Source organism: Chlorocebus sabaeus, chromosome 5, assembly GCF_047675955.1.
Source record: "Chlorocebus sabaeus isolate Y175 chromosome 5, mChlSab1.0.hap1, whole genome shotgun sequence".
NCBI classification, from domain to species: Eukaryota; Metazoa; Chordata; class Mammalia; order Primates; family Cercopithecidae; genus Chlorocebus; species Chlorocebus sabaeus.
This window is the reverse complement of record NC_132908.1, coordinates 50,673,754-50,696,106: the sequence shown is the minus strand read 5'-3', so window position 1 is coordinate 50,696,106 and position 22,353 is coordinate 50,673,754. Positions and strand designations below refer to the sequence as shown.

The window sequence follows — 22,353 nt, the reverse complement described above, 5'->3', positions numbered from 1 at the left end:
CAGATAAAGAGAAGGAGGTACGTCAGCAGAGGACGTAGCAAGAAGGCCCCAAAGATGAAACTCATACCATATTTAAAGTACTACAAAAATCCAGTGTGGATAAAAAGGTGTAGGAGCAGGGGAGATGAGGCTGAAAATGCAGGAGCCAGGCAAAGATGTGGGATTTGAAGCAGAGGGCTGCCATGCTCCGATTTACATCTTGGTTAGACAATACTACAGCTTCAAGTATGAAGAGGGGCAAAGAGGAAAACCAGACAGACCTATAAGAGGACTGATAGAGAAGAGGAAAGATGGTGTAAATCAAATGGGAATGGAGATAAGAGACAGTGGCCTAGGAATAATACTGAGCTAGAAGTCACAGAAATCATATTGACCTGGATTCTAGATGAATAAAGTCCTTCTTTCCTCTCTTCCTTCATTGGTTACTGATGGTCAGCTATGTACATGCAGGTGCTAGAGATACAAAGATGCTGTGACCTAATTCCTATTCCGATTTTCATGGTAACCCTCCACTTTAAGACTTCACATTCTAGTAGGAAAGAAGAGGTGAAAATTTATTATTTTTACATGCCCAGAGGGCCTACCCTTCTTCTTTGGAAACGGGACTCCGATTTTCCTTTGGGAAGGCCACCCATGTCTAACTCACATAGTGCATGCAGTTTGGTGGGAGTACTCCCACTCCAACCCCACTCCAAGAGTAGGTGCAAGAACTAGGCCAGGCAATCAGGAGCATTTGACTCTCCTGAACATGATGACTAGTTCAGTGATAAGCATACGACTCCAACCAGGCCAACAGGATTACTTCCTGGAGAATTTGATGGAACCAGGCTCCCTACCTTTTTCTAAGATCCCAGATGCCAAAGACCACATACCCCTTGGGCTGTCAGAGTCCTGCTATGCTCTTAGATGAGAGCCTACTGAGCATGAGATCACAATGAGGAAAGCTAAGCCAAGAAAAACAGAAAGAAACTGATTGGGTGACATCTTTTGTAAAGTTGGATTTAGCCACCTACTCCTAGACTTCTAAGGCAAGTCAATACATTCCCCTTATTTTTTGCCACAGTGAGTTTGATTTGGGTTTTTGTCATTTGTAATTGAAAGAGTGGTGTCTAATTCAGAGAGACAGACACGGGATCCTGTAATTGCAATACCACCTGTGCTAGGTGATGCAGAGTTATTTACAAGGAGTGCAATCAACTTGACTTGTAGGTAGCATAAGCTGGGAAAATGTTCACAAAGGAGGTGATGTTTAACTGAACTCTTGAAGAATTAGCCATCTGCAACAGGATAAGGAGCAAAAGGAAGGAGGAGGAGCTATGCAGAAGAAACAGCATGAGCAGAGGCAAGGAAGTGTGGAATGTCCGAGGAAATAAAAACAGTCACTATGCTAAAGCATTAAATTCATAGCAAAAAGCCGACTCTGAAGAAATGTACATGCTCTGTAGGCCATGAGGAGTCATGGGTGATCTAATTTGACCTTTTCACCTGTCATTTAACCTCTCTAGCCCAGCTTCCTCATAGGTAAAATAAGGTTGATCAGAACACATCACTGAAATTGATAAAAATATTAAAATACCTTACCTGCTGATAGAATTCATCATCTTTGGGAGTCAGATAAGGAAGCCAAGTGTCTTCAAGCTCTTCAAGAAGCCTCAGTTTCTGTTTGAAAATAATAATAATTACATATAAGTGAATATACAATGACCCGAAATAAGACATTCTCTTATTTTTCAAATAAGACATACAAACAAATTTTAGCCAACTTTGAATTTATAATCTTTTAGAGAGAGAAATTAGTCAAATCGCAATTATAAAATGTATTAATTAAATTACATACATCTTTTTTTTTTCTTTTCTTTTAGAGACAGAGTCTTGCTCTGTCACCCAGGCTGGAACACAGTGGTGTGACCATAACTCACTATAACATCAAACTCCTGGGCTCAAGCGATCCTCCCGTCTCATCCTCCCAAGTAGCTGGGACTACAGGGGTGCCACCATGCTTGGATAATTTTCTTTTTATTTTCAGTAGGGACAAGGTCTTGCTATGTTGCGCAGGCTGGTCTCAAATTTCTGACCTCAAGCAATCCTCCCATCTTGGCCTCCTACAGTGCTGGGATTACAGGCATGAGTCATGGCACCCAGTCAATTTACATACATACTAAATTACACATGGCATGAAGCATAAATTTAGAAATTATTTTATTCACTCTCACATTTCATGAGACAATTTGATTCACTTTTCACATGTATTGTTGACATTCAGGTCTTTTTCATCACTAGAGCCAGCTTACAAGTCATCCAATACAGTTTTCCAGAGCAAATGCCTGTCTGTACAATCTGCTTGAGACATAGTAGCTTGTAAATCCTTTTATGGTACTATCACTGGAAATACCAAACCAAGCCACAAGTATCTATCTGCATAATGTCAGGATATGTGGAATAGTTATTCATCTTTTAAACATTTATTTGAGATCATATCCACTTACAGTATTGCTTTCTTAGAGTGATCTATCATCTCTACAATAATTACTAAATCTGTGTTAAACATCTTTGTTTCTTTTCTTTTCCAATTCCATGAAGCAGCCTTTTTAAGCAGTCAAAGCCAGCATTGTCTGAGGCTGTTTCCAGAGACTATGTTTTCCCCAAACAGTACTGTGCTATTCAAACAAAGTAACTGAAAGAGGATCTCATATTATAAAGTATCTTATAAGAAATCAGATACATATAGGGCACCTGCTTCCTTCTGAGGGATATTTTTCAAAGAATATCTGACTTTACATTCAAGAATATATGGAGTTTGTGTGTGTACGTGACACATAAATGGCATAAATGTGCACATACACTCACAGACATATAGACATGTACATACAACAGACATTATCTGTAAGAAAGCAAGCAAAAACAGCAGAAACAACTGGGTTTCAAATAAAAATGCAATTAAATGCATCATCAAAGCTACTGTCAGCCAGTAAGTCACATTTATAAAAATTAGATAATGGTATACCTTGCTCTGGGCCAATACAGTCCCACTCCATAAGAATATGACTTGGTAAACACAAACTGGATTTCAGGCTCCACCTGCTCCAATGGCCACTGTCTTTACAAAGTGCACAACCTACTCAACCAGATGCGGTGGCCCTAAGTGCTACCCCCTCCCACCCCAGGATAGCAGCCTTCTCTCACAAACCCATCACAATCAGAGCAGTCAAAGGAAACGTCCTTTTAGGTAAAACACAAATCCTTTCTGGAACTTTTTTGTATCATTATCTAAAGTGAAGAAAGAGAAAGGGAATAGAAGTAGAGCAACCAATTGACCTAAGAGACACAAAACCAAATTCTACTCTTAGGCATATTCTATTATATTTATTTAGTCAAAGTCTTTGTTTTGACTATAGGTGTTTTCTCATTTATAACAAAAAGGTTGACTTACAGTTCAACTATGATTTTTTTTTTTTTTTTTTTTTTTTTTTTTTTTTTGAGACAGGGTCTCACTCTGTCCCACAGGCTGAAGGGTAGTGGCCCAATCACAGCTCACTGCAGCCTTGACTTCCTGGGCTCAGATGATTCTCCCAACTCAGCCTCCCAAGTAGCTGGGACTAAAGGTGCAATGCCATCATGCCTGGCTAGTTTTGTTTTACTTATTCTTTGTAGAGATGAGGCCTCAGTATGTTCCCTACGCTGGTCTCAAACTCCTGGGCTCGAATGATATGCCTGCCTTGGCTTCCCAAAGTGCTGGGATTACAGAAGTGAGCTACCATGCCTGGCCTAAATTATGATACTTTTATAGTTATAATACTAATGTAACACATACCATTACAGATAATCGACAAACCAGTTTGGATAACTCACTATTGGTTAATCAATTTATCTATTTTTCAGTATTAACCATTATTTGGGCCATAGAAAGAACCAATGATATTTCCATGCGCATACTTATACATTTCTCTACTCCCCATAAATTTAATCAAAATCTATACCTCAATTTTTACTTCAAGCTCAGAAATGCCTCCATTTTCCTATGAATATTTTATCAATTCTTAGTCTTTTTTATAGACACAAAGTGCCAGAATATTTATAAATGCCAAAAAAGGTAAGCCTTGAATAATTCAAATGCACATTTCTCAAACCTTGAAATGCCTCCACCTTGCAAACACCACCTTAAGATCTCTACATGACAGTCCATCAATAAAGCTAATCTACATATAAAGAGGAGCACAAAAGTATGGATTCCCAAAAGTAATTACATACTCCACCTAAATCAAGTGAAACAGCAACAGACCTGTCCCATAGGTCGACAAGTGCCAGTGTAGGCTGAACCTCTGCTTATAATTAATGCTTCAGCTAAATTCTGTAACAACCACCATTTCTTAGTTCATTTCGGAATTGAGCATCAGACAGGTATAAAACATTGTAACTTATAAGGCTGTTTCAAAAGGATAAAATTTGACAAGATTTTTCCTACTCTAGAGCAAGTAGCATATAACTGATCTTTCACTAGGAATTTTCATTTTCATACTGTGAGCAATGTTGTGTCTACGCGACAGCAGAGAATGAGGACCAGAAAATCACCCAACTTAAGACCCTACAGATAAAAATCTGCTCTGAACATCAACACTCACTACTTGCAATTTTACCAAGTAACTGACAAGATCAATTATTAAATAACAATATTTACAAACGTAAAGAGAAGTTTTGGCCATGTTTACATCAGTGAAATCAATCAGATATCAATAGTAAATTAAGTTGGTAGCTCATAAACATCAAAATTAAAAATTCTTAACTGCTTTATAAAAATCAAACATTAAGATTGTTTTATGAAAAGCGAGGTCACTATGGGCAAGACTAAGAGAAACAGGCCCTTTTGCTCTCTGCTGTCAGGAGGGCAAAACAACAGGATCCTTAGAGAGGGTAACAGTCAACTTTCAAAACGCAAATGCATGTGCCATGTGAGCCAGCGATCCTACTTTTGATTTATCCTTCTAATATACTTGTACCATGTTCAGAAGAATATATGCACGAGGATATTCATTACATCATGATTTGTAGAACAAAAGTTCGGAATCACGCTAAAAACCACTGAACTTTGCACTTTAAAATGGTGAATTTTATGATATGGAAATTATTATCTCAATAAAACAAACAGATTAGAAACAATGCAAATCTCCAGCCACAGGGGACAGTTGAATAAACTACAGGACATCCATGTGATGAGGTATAAAGCAACAGTAAACAAAAACAAGGACGCTTTCTGTTTATGAACTAAAAAGCTCTCCAGAAGATATTGGGGAGTAAAAAGCAAGGCACAAAACTCTGCTTGTATTCACACACAGAAACACAAAGGATGAATGACAGACTATTAAAGTGATTAACTGTCAACAGAGGCAGGAAATTACTAGAAAGGGACAAAGGCAGAGCCAAGACTACTCAAAATATTCCATTTTATATTGTTTTGATTTTTGCACTATGTAAACGTCTTACCTATTACCAATTCAAACATCTAACCTACTAATTCCTCACATGAAATTCAGTATAAAGATAAAGACAACATGATTTTTGGCATTGTTTTAGAAAGTGCATACTTTTGTCCATGTACAATGAAGTATTTATTTGGAAAACTATTGCCGACTAGCACACTAAAGAGGAGAGGAAAAAAAACAGCTCTGACAATTTTCTTTGTGTCAAATGCCAACCATGGTAAAAACACACAACATTAAAATGCACTCTGGAGCACAGGTAGAAGGAGCTCACGTTTGACTGTCAGATCTGGCTAACTGCTGCTCCTCGGCCTGATGTACAGATAAATCCACACAGCTGGGCCCTGCAGCACACTGCTCTGCTCACACACTTCTTTGCTGTCACACTTGTGTCAAATACATCAAGCTGCTCACAAATGCCACACGGAGAGCCAGAGAGAGCATGAAGCCTCAGCTCTCCTACCTGGCAGGAGGGGCAGATGAAGATCTTTCCACGCAGGCTACCACCCATTTCCACAGCTCTGGCAAAGTAAAAGAGGACAAAAGACCTATGTGAAACACACCACAGCCAGTGGCGGTGGCTCACACCTATAATCCCAGCACTTTGGGAGGCGGAGGCAGGAGGATCACCTGAGCTCAGGAGTTCGAGACCAGCTTCAGGACATGGCAAAAACCCGTCTGTATGAAAAAATACAAAAACTAGCCGGGTGTGGTGGTGTGCACCTGTAGTCCCAGTAGCTCAGGAGGCTGAGGTAGGAGGATCACTTGAGCCTGGGAGGCAGAGGTTGCAGTGAGCCGAGATCACGCCACTGCACTCCAGCCTGTGTGACAGAGTAAGACTCTCTGTCTCAAAAAAAAAAAAAAAAAAAAAAGCACCACAACTCAAATTCCTAAGGGTTTCAAGTTAGATATCAGAAACTACACCAACCCTAGTCCTCTGCTTTACTGTGAAAAAGTTAAGCTGTATCTGAGCTTGTACATCTTGTCACATAGAGATATGGTTTGAGAGTCTTACAGTAATAACATAAAAAGATTAAGTGGATTATGACTCATCATGTAAGGGTGTATCTCACCTACAAATGAAGCATATTTTTCATCCCACTCCTGACTCTTCAACCGTGTCAAGATTATGCTCCTAAGGACATTTATTCTTTATCCATGTATGATGTTCCACATAATACTTCTTCAACTATGCATCCTATTGTGTCAGGTTCAATAAAAATTTAACTTTATTACCTGAGTCTTTTCAAAATACAATGACAAATAATGGCTAATGAACGTTCATTGTGAAAATAACTGCATGATCTTATGAGGGTTTTAAGTGGGAAAATGACCTAGTCCTTAAGCAGGGTGCTTAGTGGGCAAGGAAGACATATCTAAACTAACACTAGAAAGATCATCAAGAGCTAGGCGCAGTGGCTCACGCCTGTAATCCCAGCACTATGGGAGGCCAAGGAAGGCGGATCCCTTGAGGCCAGGAGTTCAAGACCAGCCTGGCCATCAAAGGGAACCCCATCTCTACCAAAAACACAAAAATTAGCCGGCCATGGTGGCGCACACCTGTAATCCCAGCTACCAGGGTGGCTGAGGCAAGAGAATCGCTTGAACCTGGCAGGTGGAGATAGCAGTGAGTCACCACTGCACGGTGACACAGCAAGATTCTTCCCCCCCCCCCCAAAAAAAAAGAACAGAAAGAAAAGAAAAGATCAATAAGAAATAGCTAAACCAAAAGAAGTGTAAATAAATATTTCACATATACTTGTACCATATTTGCTTTAGATAAGAAGAAAAAAAGTATTTCAACCATTTCTTTTTTTTTTTTTTTTTTTTTTTTTTTTTTTTTTTTTTTTTTTTTTGAGACGGAGTCTTGCTCTGTAGCCCGGGCTGGAGTGCAGTGGCCGGATCTCAGCTCACTGCAAGCTCCGCCTCCCGGGTTCACGCCATTCTCCTGCCTCAGCCTCCGGAGTAGCTGGGACTACAGGCGCCCGCCACCTCGCCCGGCTAGTTTTTTGTATTTTTAGTAGAGACGGGGTTTCACCGTGTTAGCCAGGATGGTCTCGATCTCCTGACCTCGTGATCCACCCGTCTCGGCCTCCCTAAGTGCTGGGATTACAGGCTTGAGCCACCGCGCCCGGCCTCAACCATTTCAACAAATTCAGCATTCCCTGTCCAATGAAAAACTTTCCTCTTCATGAAAATATGGCACAGTAAAAGTAAACTGGATTTGGAGGCAAAAGTAGGATTGAATGGAGACTCCTCGATGAGGTCCCACATCGGAAGCAAACTCGCTCATTCTCAATTCCCTCATCTGTAAGAGACACTGTTTCATAGAGTTGTGATGATAAAATAAAAATTATTCATATATATTAGTGCATTTTGTAAACTATAAACTATGCAGATATTAGGCAAATAGCATTCAGACAGTGGGGCAGGGGTCTGTATAACAAAGCAAACTCCTTTGGTATGTGTTTATAGCCTAAGGAGCCAAACTCTTGAATTCCAGTGCCAGTCTAGGTGTATGATTTGGAACTACTTTCTTATCTCCCTGTGAGATGTAAATGATATTAATACATAAAGCTCTAAGAACAGTGCCTGGCACATAAACAGCCCTCAATACACTTTGGCAACCATTCATTGTTATTGTTGTTTATTCATGTCTGGAAAAGACAGTTTTATTTCCTAGTTATAAATTACTTATATAGGAATCTATGTGTAGCACATCAAATTATACTTTAGGCCACAGATTAATGCTACTGGATTAATACAAATCCAGATATTAATTAACCTCAGTGATCTACAGGAGAAATGTATAAAAACTTCCCATAAGAGTTTACACATATAAAATGTGTCAATTAACTATGCGGTGGTGATCGTCTAATTTTTAATATGACAAAATTGCAAAATGCTAGAACATATAAAGAAACTAAGGCCCATCCAGAGCTATTAAGCAACTGGCAAGAGACTATACTGCTGCTTACGAGAGAATCACAACTCACATTCTTAGTTCCCAGGTACAAGGTCACACCCACTGCACCACACCATCCCTGAGGCAAGAGAAATCATCTCTCTTAAGAACTGTTTAATTTTTAACTGAAAAACAACACCACACACATTTTTTTAAAGTTTTAATTAAAATCAATCCTACTTACAGATTTTTAAAACCAATACTTACAGCCACTGCTCTTGGACCCTCATGTCCTGGCTGCTTTGGTAGCTCTACAAGGCTTTCAAAAGAGATCTTTTTAATTAATATTTAGCAAGTCTTGTTCTGTTTCCAATAATGGGAGCCAACACTACAGCAGACCAAAAAAATCTAGCCTGGATAGAAAACGTCATAATTTAGAAAACATCAGGAAGAATACTCAGAAGGATTTCACCTCAGCAGTAGTGCGATAGCCCTAGCCTCAATGTCACACTGTTCCTTTCTAATTAACTGCAATACCTGAAAAGATCCAACTGTTTCCAAGTAACTTAAATGAGTTATTTAAAGGAACAGCAAGTACGGAATCCAGCACTTCAATGTTAAAAATTTACAGTGTTTGTCATCCAATCAAAAGCATCAAGACATGTAAGTTTCTAAGAGAATACTACAAGGCAAGACAATATGACTGATAATAAAGAGAGAAATCAACTAATTGAAACTGGTGCAAAAACAGAACAGATGACAAAATGAGTAGACAAGTACACTGAAACAGTAAGTACAGCTGTAGTTCACAAGTTCAAAAAGTTGGGAAAAGATTGAGCATGGTAAGTAGAGAAACAGAAATAACGTTAAATCAAGCTTCTAGAGTAAATCCACAATATCTGAGAGGAAAGATACACTGGATAATAATAATTCAACACAAATTAGTTATAATAGAAGAAAAGAATAATGAACCTGAAGACACAGCAAGGAAAATTATCCAAAATGAAAAACGGAGAGGAAAAAGATAGGAGAAAAAAGTTAACAGAGCATCAGTGAGCTATGGGATGATTTTAAGCAGCTTAATACATGTAATTGGAGTTAACAAAGGAAAGGAGAGAGACTGGAAGACAGAAAAAAAGTGGCCAAATATTTTCCAAATTAGATGAAAACCATCGATCCACAGATTTAAGATGTTCAAAGGACTTCAATCACAAAAAACAAGAGGAAATAACACTAAAGCGCATCATAATCAAATTACTTAAATCCAGTGAAAAAGATAACGTCTTAAAAGCAGTCAGACAAAAGAAAATACAGTTGACTCTCCATATATATGGGTTCCCCATTTATGGATTCAAACAACCACAGATAAAAAATATTCCTGAAAAAAAAAATGGATGGTTATAGATATACTAAACATGTACAGACTTTTTTCTTATCATTATTCCCTAAACAATGAAATATAACAACTATTTATATAGCATTTATATTGTATTACGTACTATAAGTAATCCAAAGATGATTTAAAGTACATAGGAAGATGTGCATAGGTTATATGCAAATGCTACATTCCATTTTATATAAGGGACTTGAGAATCTATGAATTTTTATATTTGCAAGGGTCCTGGAACCACTCCCCCACAGATAGCAAGAGATGAAGGTACTGTGTACACACAAAAAAACTATAAAAATAACACCAAATAAGGCTGGGTGTGGTGGCTCACACCTGTAATCCCAGCACTTTGGGAGGCTGAGGTGGGTGGGTGGATCACTTGAGGCCAGGAGTTCAAGACCAGGCTGGCCAACATGGCAAAACCTCGTCTATACTAAAAATACAAAAATTAGCCAGGTGTGGTGGCGCACACCTGTAATCCCAGCTACTTGGGAGGCTGAGGCACAATAATCGCTTGAACCTGGGAGGTGGAGGTTGTAGTGAGCCGAGTTCACACCACTGCACTCCAGCCTGGGTGACTGAGTCAGACTCTGTTTCAAAAAAAAAAAAGAAAAAAGAATAACACCAAATAGCTCATTGTAAAAATAAATGGGTGCCAGAAGACAGAAGATAGTGGGGAAATGCTGTAATATATTTCAACAATAAAGGAGAAATAAATATTTTTTCAGATATACAAAAGCAGAAAGAATTCAACACCAACAGACCTCAATGGAAGACCTTCAGGTGGAAAGAAAAGGACAACAGATAAAAATCTGAATCTACTTAAGAGAATGAAGAGTATCAGAAATAGTAACTATATGGGAAATATAACAGACTTCTCACTAAGTTTTTATAAAAGATAACTGACTAAAGCAAAAACAAGAGTAGTACATTGTGGGATTCACAACATACCTAGAAATAAAATGTATGACAGCAACATCACAATGGCCAAAGAGATATGAAAAGTATATTGTGGTAAAAATTTTTATGCTACATGTGAAGTGCAGTAATACTTCAAGAAAGATTCCAATACGATAAAGATGGATACCAGAAACCCTAAAACAAACATTAAAAAAAAAACAAAAACTTGGGGGCGGAGCAAGATGGCCGAATAGGAACAGCTCCAGTCTCCAACTCCCAGCGCGAGCGACACAGAAGACCGGCGATTTCTGCATTTTCAACTGAGGTACTGGGTTCATCTCACTGGGGAGTGCCAGACGATCGGTGCTGGTCAGCTGCTGCAGCCCGACCAGCGAGAGCTGAAGCAGGGCGAGGCATTGCCTCACCTGGAAAGCGCAAGGGGGAAGGGAATCCCTTTTCCTAGCCAGGGGAACTGAGACACACAACACCTGGAAAATCGGGTAACTCCCACCCCAATACTGCGCTTTAAGCAGACAGGCACACCAGGAGATCATATCCCACACCTGGCCGGGAGTGGCCCACACCCACGGAGCCTCCCTCATTGCTAGCACAGCAGTCTGTGATCTACCGGCAAGGCAGCAGCGAGGCTGGGGGAGGGGCGCCCGCCATTGCTGAGGCTTAAGTAGGTAAACAAAGCTGCTGGGAAGCTCGAACTGGGTGGAGCTCACAGCAGCTCAAGGAAACCTGCCTGTCTCTGTAGACTCCACCTCTGGGGACAGGGCACAGTAAATAATAACAAACGCAGCAGCTCTGCAGACGCAAACGACTCTGTCTGACAGCTTTGAAGAGAGCAGTGGATCTCCCAACACGGAGGTTGAGATCTGAGAAGGGACAGACTCCCTGCTCAAGTGGGTCCCTGACCCCTGAGTAGCCTAACTGGGAGACATCCCCCACTAGGGGCAGTCTGACACCCCACACCTCACAGGGTGGAGTACACCCCTGAGAGGAAGATTCCAAAGCAAGAATCAGACAGGTACACTCGCTGTTCAGAAATATTCTATCTTCTGCAGCCTCTGCTGCTGATACCCAGGCAAACAGGGTCTGGAGTGGACCTCAAGCAATCTCCTACAGCTACAACCTACAGCTGAGGATCCTGACTGTTAGAAGGAAAGCTATCAAACAGGAAGGACACCTACACCAAAACCCCATCAGTACATCACCATCATCAAAGACCAGAGGCAGATAAAACCACAAAGATGGGGAAAAAGCAGGGCAGAAAAGCTGGAAATTCAAAAAATAAGAGCGCATCTCCCCCGGCAAAAGAGCGCAGCTCATCGCCAGCAACGGATCAAAGCTGGACGGAGAATGACTTTGACGACATGAGAGAAGAAGGCTTCAGTCCATCAAATTTCTCAGAGCTAAAGGAGGAATTACGTACCCAGCGCAAAGAAACTAAAAATCTTGAAAAAAAAGTGGAAGAATTGATGGCTAGAGTAATTAATGCAGAGAAGCTCACAAACGAAATGAAAGAGACGAAAACCATGGCACGAGAAATACGTGACAAATGCACAAGCTTCAGCAACCGTCTCGATCAACTGGAAGAAAGAATGTCAGCGATGGAGGATCAAATGAATGAAATGAAGCGAGAAGAGAAACCAAAAGAAAAAAGAAGAAAAAGAAATGAACAAAGCCTGCAAGAAGTATGGGATTATGTAAAAAGACCAAATCTACGTCTGATTGGGGTGCCTGAAAGTGACGGGGAAAATGGAACCAAGTTGGAAAACACTCTTCAGGATATCATCCAGGAGAACTTCCCCAACCTAGTAGGGCAGGCCAACATTCAAATCCAGGAAATACAGAGAACGCCACAAAGATACTCCTCGAGAAGAGCAACTCCAAGACACATAATTGCCAGATTCACCAAAGTTGAAATGAAGGAAAAAATCTTAAGGGCAGCCAGAGAGAAAGGTCGGGTTACCCATAAAGGGAAGCCCATCAGACTAACAGCAGATCTCTCGGCAGAAACTCTTCAAGCCAGAAGAGAGTGGGGGCCAATATTCAACATTCTTAAAGAAAAGAATTTTAAACCCAGAATTTTATATCCAGCCAAACTAAGTTTCATAAGTGAAGGAGAAATAAAATCCTTTACAGATAAGCAAATGCTTAGAGATTTTGTCACCACTAGGCCTGCCTTACAAGAGACCCTGAAGGAAGCACTAAACATGGAAAGGAACAACCGGTACCAGCCATTGCAAAAACATGCCAAAATGTAAAGACCATCAAGGCTAGGAAGAAACTGCATCAACTAACGAGCAAAATAACCAGTTAATATCATAATGGCAGGATCAAGTTCACACATAACAATCTTAACCTTAAATGTAAATGGACTAAATGCTCCAATTAAAAGACACAGACTGGCAAACTGGATCAAGAGTCAAGACCCATCAGTCTGCTGTATTCAGGAGACCCATCTCACACGCAGAGACATACATAGGCTCAAAATAAAGGGATGGAGGAAGATTTACCAAGCAAATGGAGAACACAAAAAAGCGGGGGTTGCAATACTAGTCTCTGATAAAACAGACTTTAAACCATCAAAGATCAAAAGAGACAAAGAAGGACATTACATAATGGTAAAGGGATCAATTCAACAGGAAGAGCTAACTATCCTAAATATATATGCACCCAATACAGGAGCACCCAGATTCATAAAGCAAGTCCTTAGAGACTTACAAAGAGACTTAGACTCCCATACAATAATAATGGGAGACTTCAACACTCCACTGTCAACATTAGACAAATCAACGAGACAGAAAGTTAACAAGGATATCCAGGAATTGAACTCATCTCTGCAGCAAGCAGACCTAATAGACATCTATAGAACTCTCCACCCCAAATCAACAGAATATACATTCTTCTCAGCACCACATCGTACTTACTCCAAAATTGCCCACGTAATCGGAAGTAAAGCACTCCTCAACAAATGTACAAGAACAGAAATTATAACAAACTGTCTCTCAGACCACAGTGCAATCAAATTAGAACTCAGGACTAAGAAACTCAATCAAAACCGCTCAACTACATGGAAACTGAACAACCTGCTCCTGAATGACTACTGGGTACATAACGAAATGAAGGCAGAAATAAAGATGTTCTTTGAAACCAATGAGAACAAAGATACAACATACCAGAATCTCTGGGACACATTTAAAGCAGTGTGTAGAGGGAAATTTATAGCACTAAATGCCCACAAGAGAAAGCAGGAAAGATCTAAAATTGACACTCTAACATCACAAATAAAAGAACTAGAGAAGCAAGAGCAAACACATTCAAAAGCTAGCAGAAGGCAAGAAATAACTAAGATCAGAGCAGAACTGAAGGAGATAGAGACACAAAAAACCCTCCAAAAAATCAATGAATCCAGGAGTTGGTTTTTTGAAAAGAGCAACAAAATTGACAGACCACTAGCAAGACTACTAAAGAAGAAAAGAGAGAAGAATCAAATCGATGCAATTAAAAATGATAAAGGGGATATCACCACCGACCCCACAGAAATACAAACTACCATCAGAGAATACTATAAACACCTCTACGCAAATAAACTGGAAAATCTAGAAGAAATGGATAATTTCCTGGACACTTACACTCTTCCAAGACTAAACCAGGAAGAAGTTGAATCCCTGAATAGACCAATAGTAGGCTCTGAAATTGAGGCAATAATTAATAGCCTACCAACCAAAAAAAGTCCAGGACCAGATGGATTCACAGCTGAATTCTACCAGAGGTACAAGGAGGAGCTGGTACCATTCCTTCTGAAACTATTCCAATCAATAGAAAAAGAGGGAATCCTCCCTAACTCATTTTATGAGGCCAACATCATCCTGATACCAAAGCCTGGCAGAGACACAACAAAAAAAGAGAATTTTAGACCAATATCCCTGATGAACATCGATGCAAAAATCCTCAATAAAATACTGGCAAACCGGATTCAGCAGCACATCAAAAAGCTTATCCACCATGATCAAGTGGGCTTCATCCCTGGGATGCAAGGCTGGTTCAACATTCGCAAATCAATAAACATAATCCAGCATATAAACAGAACCAAAGACAAGAACCACATCATTATCTCAATAGATGCAGAAAAGGCTTTTGACAAAATTCAACAGCCCTTCATGCTAAAAACGCTCAATAAATTCGGTATTGATGGAACGTACCTCAAAATCATAAGAGCTATTTATGACAAACCCACAGCCAATATCATACTGAATGGGCAAAAACTGGAAAAATTCCCTTTGAAAACTGGCACAAGACAGGGATGCCCTCTCTCACCACTCCTATTCAACATAGTGTTGGAAGTTCTGGCTAGGGCAATCAGGCAAGAGAAAGAAATCAAGGGGATTCAGTTAGGAAAAGAAGAAGTCAAATTGTCCCTGTTTGCAGACGACATGATTGTATATTTAGAAAACCCCATTGTCTCAGCCCAAAATCTCCTTAAGCTGATCAGCAACTTCAGCAAAGTCTCAGGATACAAAATTAATGTGCAAAAATCACAAGCATTCTTATACACCAGTGACAGTCAAACAGAGAGCCAAATCAGGAATGAACTTCCATTCACAATTGCTTCAAAGAGAATAAAATACCTAGGAATCCAACTTACAAGGGATGTAAAGGACCTCTTCAAGGAGAACTACAAACCACTGCTCAGTGAAATCAAAGAGGACACAAACAAATGGAAGAACATACCATGCTCATGGATAGGAAGAATCAATATCGTGAAAATGGCCATACTGCCCAAGCTAATTTATAGATTCAATGCCATCCCCATCAAGCTACCAATGAGCTTCTTCACAGAATTGGAAAAAACTGCTTTAAAGTTCATATGGAACCAAAAAAGAGCCCGCATCTCCAAGACAATCCTAAGTCAAAAGAACAAAGCTGGAGGCATCACGCTACCTGACTTCAAACTATACTACAAGGCTACAGTAACCAAAACAGCATGGTACTGGTACCAAAACAGAGATATAGACCAATGGAACAGAACAGAGTCCTCAGAAATAATACCACACATCTACAGCCATCTGATCTTTGACAAACCTGAGAGAAACAAGAAATGGGGAAAGGATTCCCTATTTAATAAATGGTGCTGGGAAAACTGGCTAGCCATAAGTAGAAAGCTGAAACTGGATCCTTTCCTTACTCCTTATACGAAAATTAATTCAAGATGGATTAGAGACTTAAATGTTAGACCTAATACCATAAAAATCCTAGAGGAAAACCTAGGTAGTACCATTCAGGACATAGGCATGGGCAAAGACTTCATGTCTAAAACACCAAAAGCAACGGCAGCAAAAGCCAAAATTGACAAATGGGATCTCATCAAACTAAAGAGCTTCTGCACAGCAAAAGAAACTACCATCAGAGTGAGCAGGCAACCTACAGAATGGGAGAACATTTTTGCAATCTACTCATCTGACAAAGGGCTAATATCCAGAACCTACAAAGAACTCAAACAAATTTACAAGAAAAAAACAAACAACCCCATCCAAAAGTGGGCAAAGGATATGAACAGACATTTCTCAAAAGAAGACATTCATACAGCCAACAGACACATGAAAAAATGCTCATCATCACTGGCCATCAGAGAAATGCAAATCAAAACCACAATGAGATACCATCTCACACCAGTTAGAATGGCGATCATTCAAAAGTCAGGAAACAACAGGTGCTGGAGAGGATGTGGAGAAATAGGAACACTTTTACACTGTTGGTGGGAGTGTAAACTAGTTCAACCATTATGGAAAACAGTATGGCGATTCCTCAAGGATCTAGAACTAGATGTACCATATGACCCAGCCATCCCATTACTGGGTATATACCCAAAGGATTATAAATTATGCTGCTATAAGGACACATGCACACGTATGTTTATTGCAGCACTATTCACAATAGCAAAGACTTGGAATCAACCCAAATGTCCATCAGTGACAGATTGGATTAAGAAAATGTGGCACATGTACACCATGGAATACTATGCAGCCATAAAAAAGGATGAGTTTGTGTCCTTTGTAGGGACATGGATGCAGCTGGAAACCATCATTCTTAGCAAACTATCACAAGAACAGAAAACCAAACACCGCATGTTCTCACTCGTAGGTGGGAACTGAACAATGAGATCACTTGGACTCGGGAAGGGGAACATCACACACCGGGGCCTATCATGGGGAGGGGGGAGGGGGGAGGGATTGCATTGGGAGTTATACCTGATGTAAATGATGAGTTGATGGGTGCAGCACACCAACATGGCACAAGTATACATATGTAGCAAACCTGCACGTTGTGCACATGTACCCTACAACTTGAAGTTTAATAATAATAAATAAATTAAAAAAAAAAAAAAAAAAACTTACAAGTAATAAGTCAACAAAAGAGATAAAATGGAATTACAAAAAAACAATCCAAAAAAAGGCAAAACTCAAGAAAAAAAGGATAAAAAAAGACAAAAATGGTAGAATTAAATCCAACCACAGAAACAATTGCAATAACTGTAAATGATCTAAATAACCCAATTAAAGGGGAGAAACTGTCAAATTGGATTTTTTTAAAAGCAGTATGCAACCATAGGTTGCCTATAAAAAATATTCTTCAAATATAAAGAAACAAACTGGTTTAAAGTAAAAAGATGGACAGGACATTGTGAAATTGTATTTAATGCCACATAAGTGTATACTTTAAAATTATTAAAATGATAAATTATATGTTATGTATATTCTCCTGCAATAAAAAAAAGATTTGTAAAGAAGTAAAAAGTTGGAAAAAAAATTTACCCACTAATACTAATTAAAAGAAAGTTGAAGTGGCTATATTGATATAGACACAGACAAAATGGAATTCAGAACAAAAAATATTACAAGAGTCAAAGTCATTTCATAATGATAAAGGAGTCAAATCATCAAGAACATAAAAATCTTAAACATTTATACACCTAATAACAGGTCTTCAAACATGCAGCAAAAACAGAAAGAACAAAAAGAAATAGGTAATTCCATAGTTAATAGTCTAAGATTTCAATATCCTTGTCTTAATAACTGGTAGAACAAGTAGACAAAAACACTATAAGAGACTTGAACAACACCATCAACCAACTTGAACTGACAAGTAGATAGCACTCCACCAAACAACAGCAAAATAGACATTTGTTTCAAATACACATAGAATATTTGCTAAGAAAGACCATCTCTAGGTCTCAATACATTTATAAGGATTGAAATCATAAAAACTATATAATGGAGTTAAACTTAAAATAATAACAGATACACATCTAGAAAACCCCAATATTTGAAAACTAAATAATTGACTCCTAAATAATACATGAGTCAAAGAAGAAAACAATAGAGAAATGAGAAAGTATTTTAAGTTGAACAAAAATGAAAATACAACATTTCAAAATGTGTGGGATGCCCCTAAACTAGTAAACTGAGGGAAATTTATGGCACTGAATGCTTATAATAAAAAAGAAAAATGGTCACAAATAAATTACCTTAGCTTCCACCTGGAGAAACTCGAAAAAGAAGAACAAATAAAATAAACAGGAGAAAATAATAAAAGACCACAATAGAAATCAATGAAACAGAAAATAGAAAAGTTAAAAATAAATGAAGCCAAAAGCTAGTTATTTGAGAAAAGAAAATTTAAAATCTCTAGCCAGAATGATTTGAAAAAACACACAGAAGTTTCAATATGCCAATTAAAAGGATAATAAGGGGATGTTATAAACTTTATGCTAATAAATTCTAGAACTTAAATAAAATAGAGAAATTTCTTGAAAGACACAAATTACCTAGGTTCACTCAAGAAGAGGTTAGCCTAGGCTAAACCAGGCATGCACCAGGAACGCTGTCATTTCAGCAAAGTGAGGAGTCTTGCCCAGAGAGTGAAAAGACCTCGGCTAAGCAGGAGATGTAGCTCAGAGGATGAGGACTCTGGAGCCCTGAGGCTCCACACTTTTGTGTTATCCCTCTGCTACAGGATGAGAATGAGATGCCATCCACAAACAACCCCACGCTGGGCCAAGCACAGACAACATATGTAGAAATAAAATGTATGACAGCACAGTACCCACTTTCTCTCTCTGAGTTTGCCTCATTCATTCATCCATTCGCCAAACATTTACTCCTGACCCACTATGTGCCAGGGATATGCTTGGGACAAAATGGTGATCAAGATATAGGCCTTGCCCTCAAAGAAAAAAAAGAAAAAGAAAAGGAGAGCCCCTTTTTAGTAGACATAGATAGTCCTATATCTATTAATGAAACTGAATTTGTATTTTAAAAACTTCCCACAAAGAAAACTCCAAACCCAAAGCCTTCACTGATAAAGTCTACAAAGCATTTAAGAAAGAAATAATAATAATTCTACATAACTTAATCCAGAAAAGTAATGGCTTTCAATCCCAAAGGCAAGCAGAAATGTTACAAGAAAATTACAGACCAATATATATCCCTCATGTATATAAATGTAAAAAGTATTAACAAAATGTTAACAAACTGAATCCAACAACACATAAAAAGGACAATATAGAATAACCAAGTGTTACCCCCAGAATGCCAGGCTGGTTTAACATTCAAAAATCTACATAAATCCATCATATTATCAGGCTAAGAAAGAAAAACTAGAGGGTCACCTGAAGAGATGTGGTAAGAGGATTAGACAATACCCAACAATGACCCTGATAAACACACTCAGTAAACTAGGGAATTTATTCATCTTAATAAAGGAATCAATGAACCCCAGCCTAGTGGTAAAAGAGTGAATGATTTTACCCTAAGGTGAGGAAAAAAGCCAAGGATGTTTCCCATCACTCACTCTATGCAAGATTGTACTAAAGGTTCTAGCCAGTGCAACAAGGCAAGAAAAAGAAGTGAAAAGTATCTGGATCGAGAATAAATTTTTAAAAGGTAAAAATGTCATTAAATATGACATAAGCATCTATGTAGAAAATTATACAGAATTTGCAAAACAGCTATTAGAACTAATAAATAAGTTTAGCTACACTGTAGGATCAATATACAAAAATTAGTTTATTTTTATATGCTAGCAACCAACAATCTGAAATTGAAATATTTTTAAATACTATGTACCTTAACAAAAATTATAAAGTACTCAGAGATAAACCGGACAAAAGGTTTTCCAGACTTACACAAAGAAAATTTAAAAACACTACTGAAATTAAACAAAGAGACATGCCATGTTAGTGGACTGGAAGACTCAATAATTCGTTGTCCCCAAATTGATGCAATTGCAAACTAAGATCTCTGAAGGTTTTTTTTGTAAAAACTGACAATCTATTTCTAAAATTCATTTAGAAATGCAAAGACTTAAAGTGACAAAACAGCTTTGAAAAAAGTAAAATAAAGTTGAAGGACTTTACTACCCAACTTCAAGACTTAGTATAAAACTACAGAAATCAAGACAGTGCTAAACAAACAGATAAATGGAACAAAACAGAGGTCCACAATAGACCCAGATATCTATGTTCAATTGATTTGTGACAAAGATTCAAATGGAGAAAGAACAGTCCTCAACAAATAGTACTTGAAGAATTAGATATCTATACTTTTTAAAGAACTCCAATCCACACCTTGTACTATACACAAAAATATCTCAAAATGAATAAATACATCAATATAAAACCTAACTATAAATATAAAACCTTAAAACTATAAAACTAGTATTAGAAAACACACAAAACTCTTTTCGTATTTAAGTTACGCAAGGCAGAGATTTCACAGATATGAAACCAGAAGCAAAATCCATAAAAGAAAAAAAAAGGATAAACTTCCTCAAATTTAAGAAAACCTGCTCTCAAAACTCTCAAAACTAGAACTCTTATACACTGCCCTCATGAAAACAAAATGGTCAACCACTTTGGAAGACAATCTGGCACTTTCTTTAAAAAATATCTAGTAACACTTACAACATGATAGCACATGTCTACATAAAAATCTGCACATGAATGTTCACAGCAGCTTTATTTGTAATTGCCCAAAACTGGAAACAACCCAAATGTCCATCAACAAGTGCACAGATAAAGAAATCGCAGTATATGGAAAAAAAGAAAAAGAAATTATGGTATATCCATACAATAGTTCACCAATCAGCAATAAAAAGGAATGAATTAGTGAAGCATACAACAACATGATGGATCTCAAAATCACAATGCTGAGTGAAGGAAGACAGGCCTCCACTTAAACCCCCGAAAAAGAGCACACAGTGCAGAGAATTTTTAGGACAGTGAAACTACTTTGTGTGATACTGTAACACAGTGGCAAGTACATGTCACTATACGTTTGTCTCAGGCAACAGAATATATGCCACCAAAAGTAAACCCTAATGGTTCATTAAACTTATGGACATTGGGTAATAATGATGTGTAACCGATGTACCACTCTAATGGCGGATATTGACAACAGTGGAGTGTGTGTAACAGAGCATGTGTGGAGGTAGGGAGTATATGGGAAATCTCTGTGCCTGTCTCACAATTTTGCCAGAACCTAAACCTACTCTAAAAACACAGAATCCATTTTGTAAAAGGGAGAGAGAGAGTGCGCGCGTGCAAAAGCATATACTGTATGAGTGATTCCATTTCTGCAAAATTCTAGAAAATGCAAACTAGTCAATAGCGACAGAAAGCAGATTAGTGGCTGCCCAGAGCCACTGGAGGAGAGAAGGAAAAAAGGATTTCTGAGGGACACAGATTAGGAGTGATAATGAACACGTCTCCTAATCTTGATTTTGGTGATTTAACAAATATATGCATAAGTCAAAACTTTAAATATGTGCAGTTTGTTCTATGTCAACTCTACCCCAATAAAACTCTTTAAAAAGGGAAGAAGAGTAAGTAAGGATTACTTAAATTTGGTTTAACTTGCCTATAAAACTGGGCCTGCTGTCATTTGACAGATGGACTTTTCATTATCATTTAATTTATTTCATTGTTTTATTGAGATTTTCTACTTCTTGAAGCAATTTATATAATGCCTGTTTTTCTAGGTATGTATCAACTTCATCTAAGTTAGTTCTCAAATGTACCGTATTTTCTTAGATACTAGTAATTCATGTAGTATGTCCCCTTTTGTGTCCCTAATATTGGATCACACATAATTTACTTCCTCCCTTCTCACATTCTCATCATTCTCCAAAGTTTTAGTTTTATATTCATTTTAGAACAAAAAGTAGTATTTAAAACCAATAACTTAGCGAACTTTCCAATACATTTTATCAATTTCTATGCCCACCCTTGTTTGTTTGCTTGTTTTAGTTAAAAACCAGGCCAGGAGCAGCAGCTCACTCCTACAATCCCAGCACTTTGGGAGGCCAAAGCAGGCAGATCACCCGAGGTCAGGAATTTCAGATTAGCCTGGCCAACATTGCAAAATCCCATCTCTACTAATAAAGTCCAACATTAGCCGGGTGTGGTGGCACATGTCTGTAATCCCAGCTACTCAGGAGGCTGAGGCAGGAGAATCACTTGAACCTGGGAGGCGGAGGTTGCAGTGAGCATCGCACCACTGCACTCCAGCCTACACAACGGAGTGAGACTCAAGAAAAGAAAAGAAAAGAAAAAAAAAAGAAAAGAAAAGAAAAGAAGGAAGGAAAGAGAGAGAGAGAGAGAGAGAAAAGAAAAA

At 38.4% G+C, this 22,353-nt stretch overlaps 1 protein-coding gene across 2 annotated transcripts in view; it reads right to left on the bottom strand.

Annotated features, from left to right (window-relative positions):
• Nucleotides 1-22,353, bottom strand: part of FTO (FTO alpha-ketoglutarate dependent dioxygenase) — a 422,796-nt gene that overhangs the window by 307,346 nt on the left and 93,097 nt on the right. For both annotated transcript variants that reach the window (XM_007993307.3, XM_007993308.3), the window contains exon 2: nucleotides 1,582-1,659. In XM_007993307.3, the coding sequence (XP_007991498.1) occupies nucleotides 1,582-1,659 (78 nt within the window). The remainder of the gene's footprint in view (nucleotides 1-1,581; nucleotides 1,660-22,353) is intronic.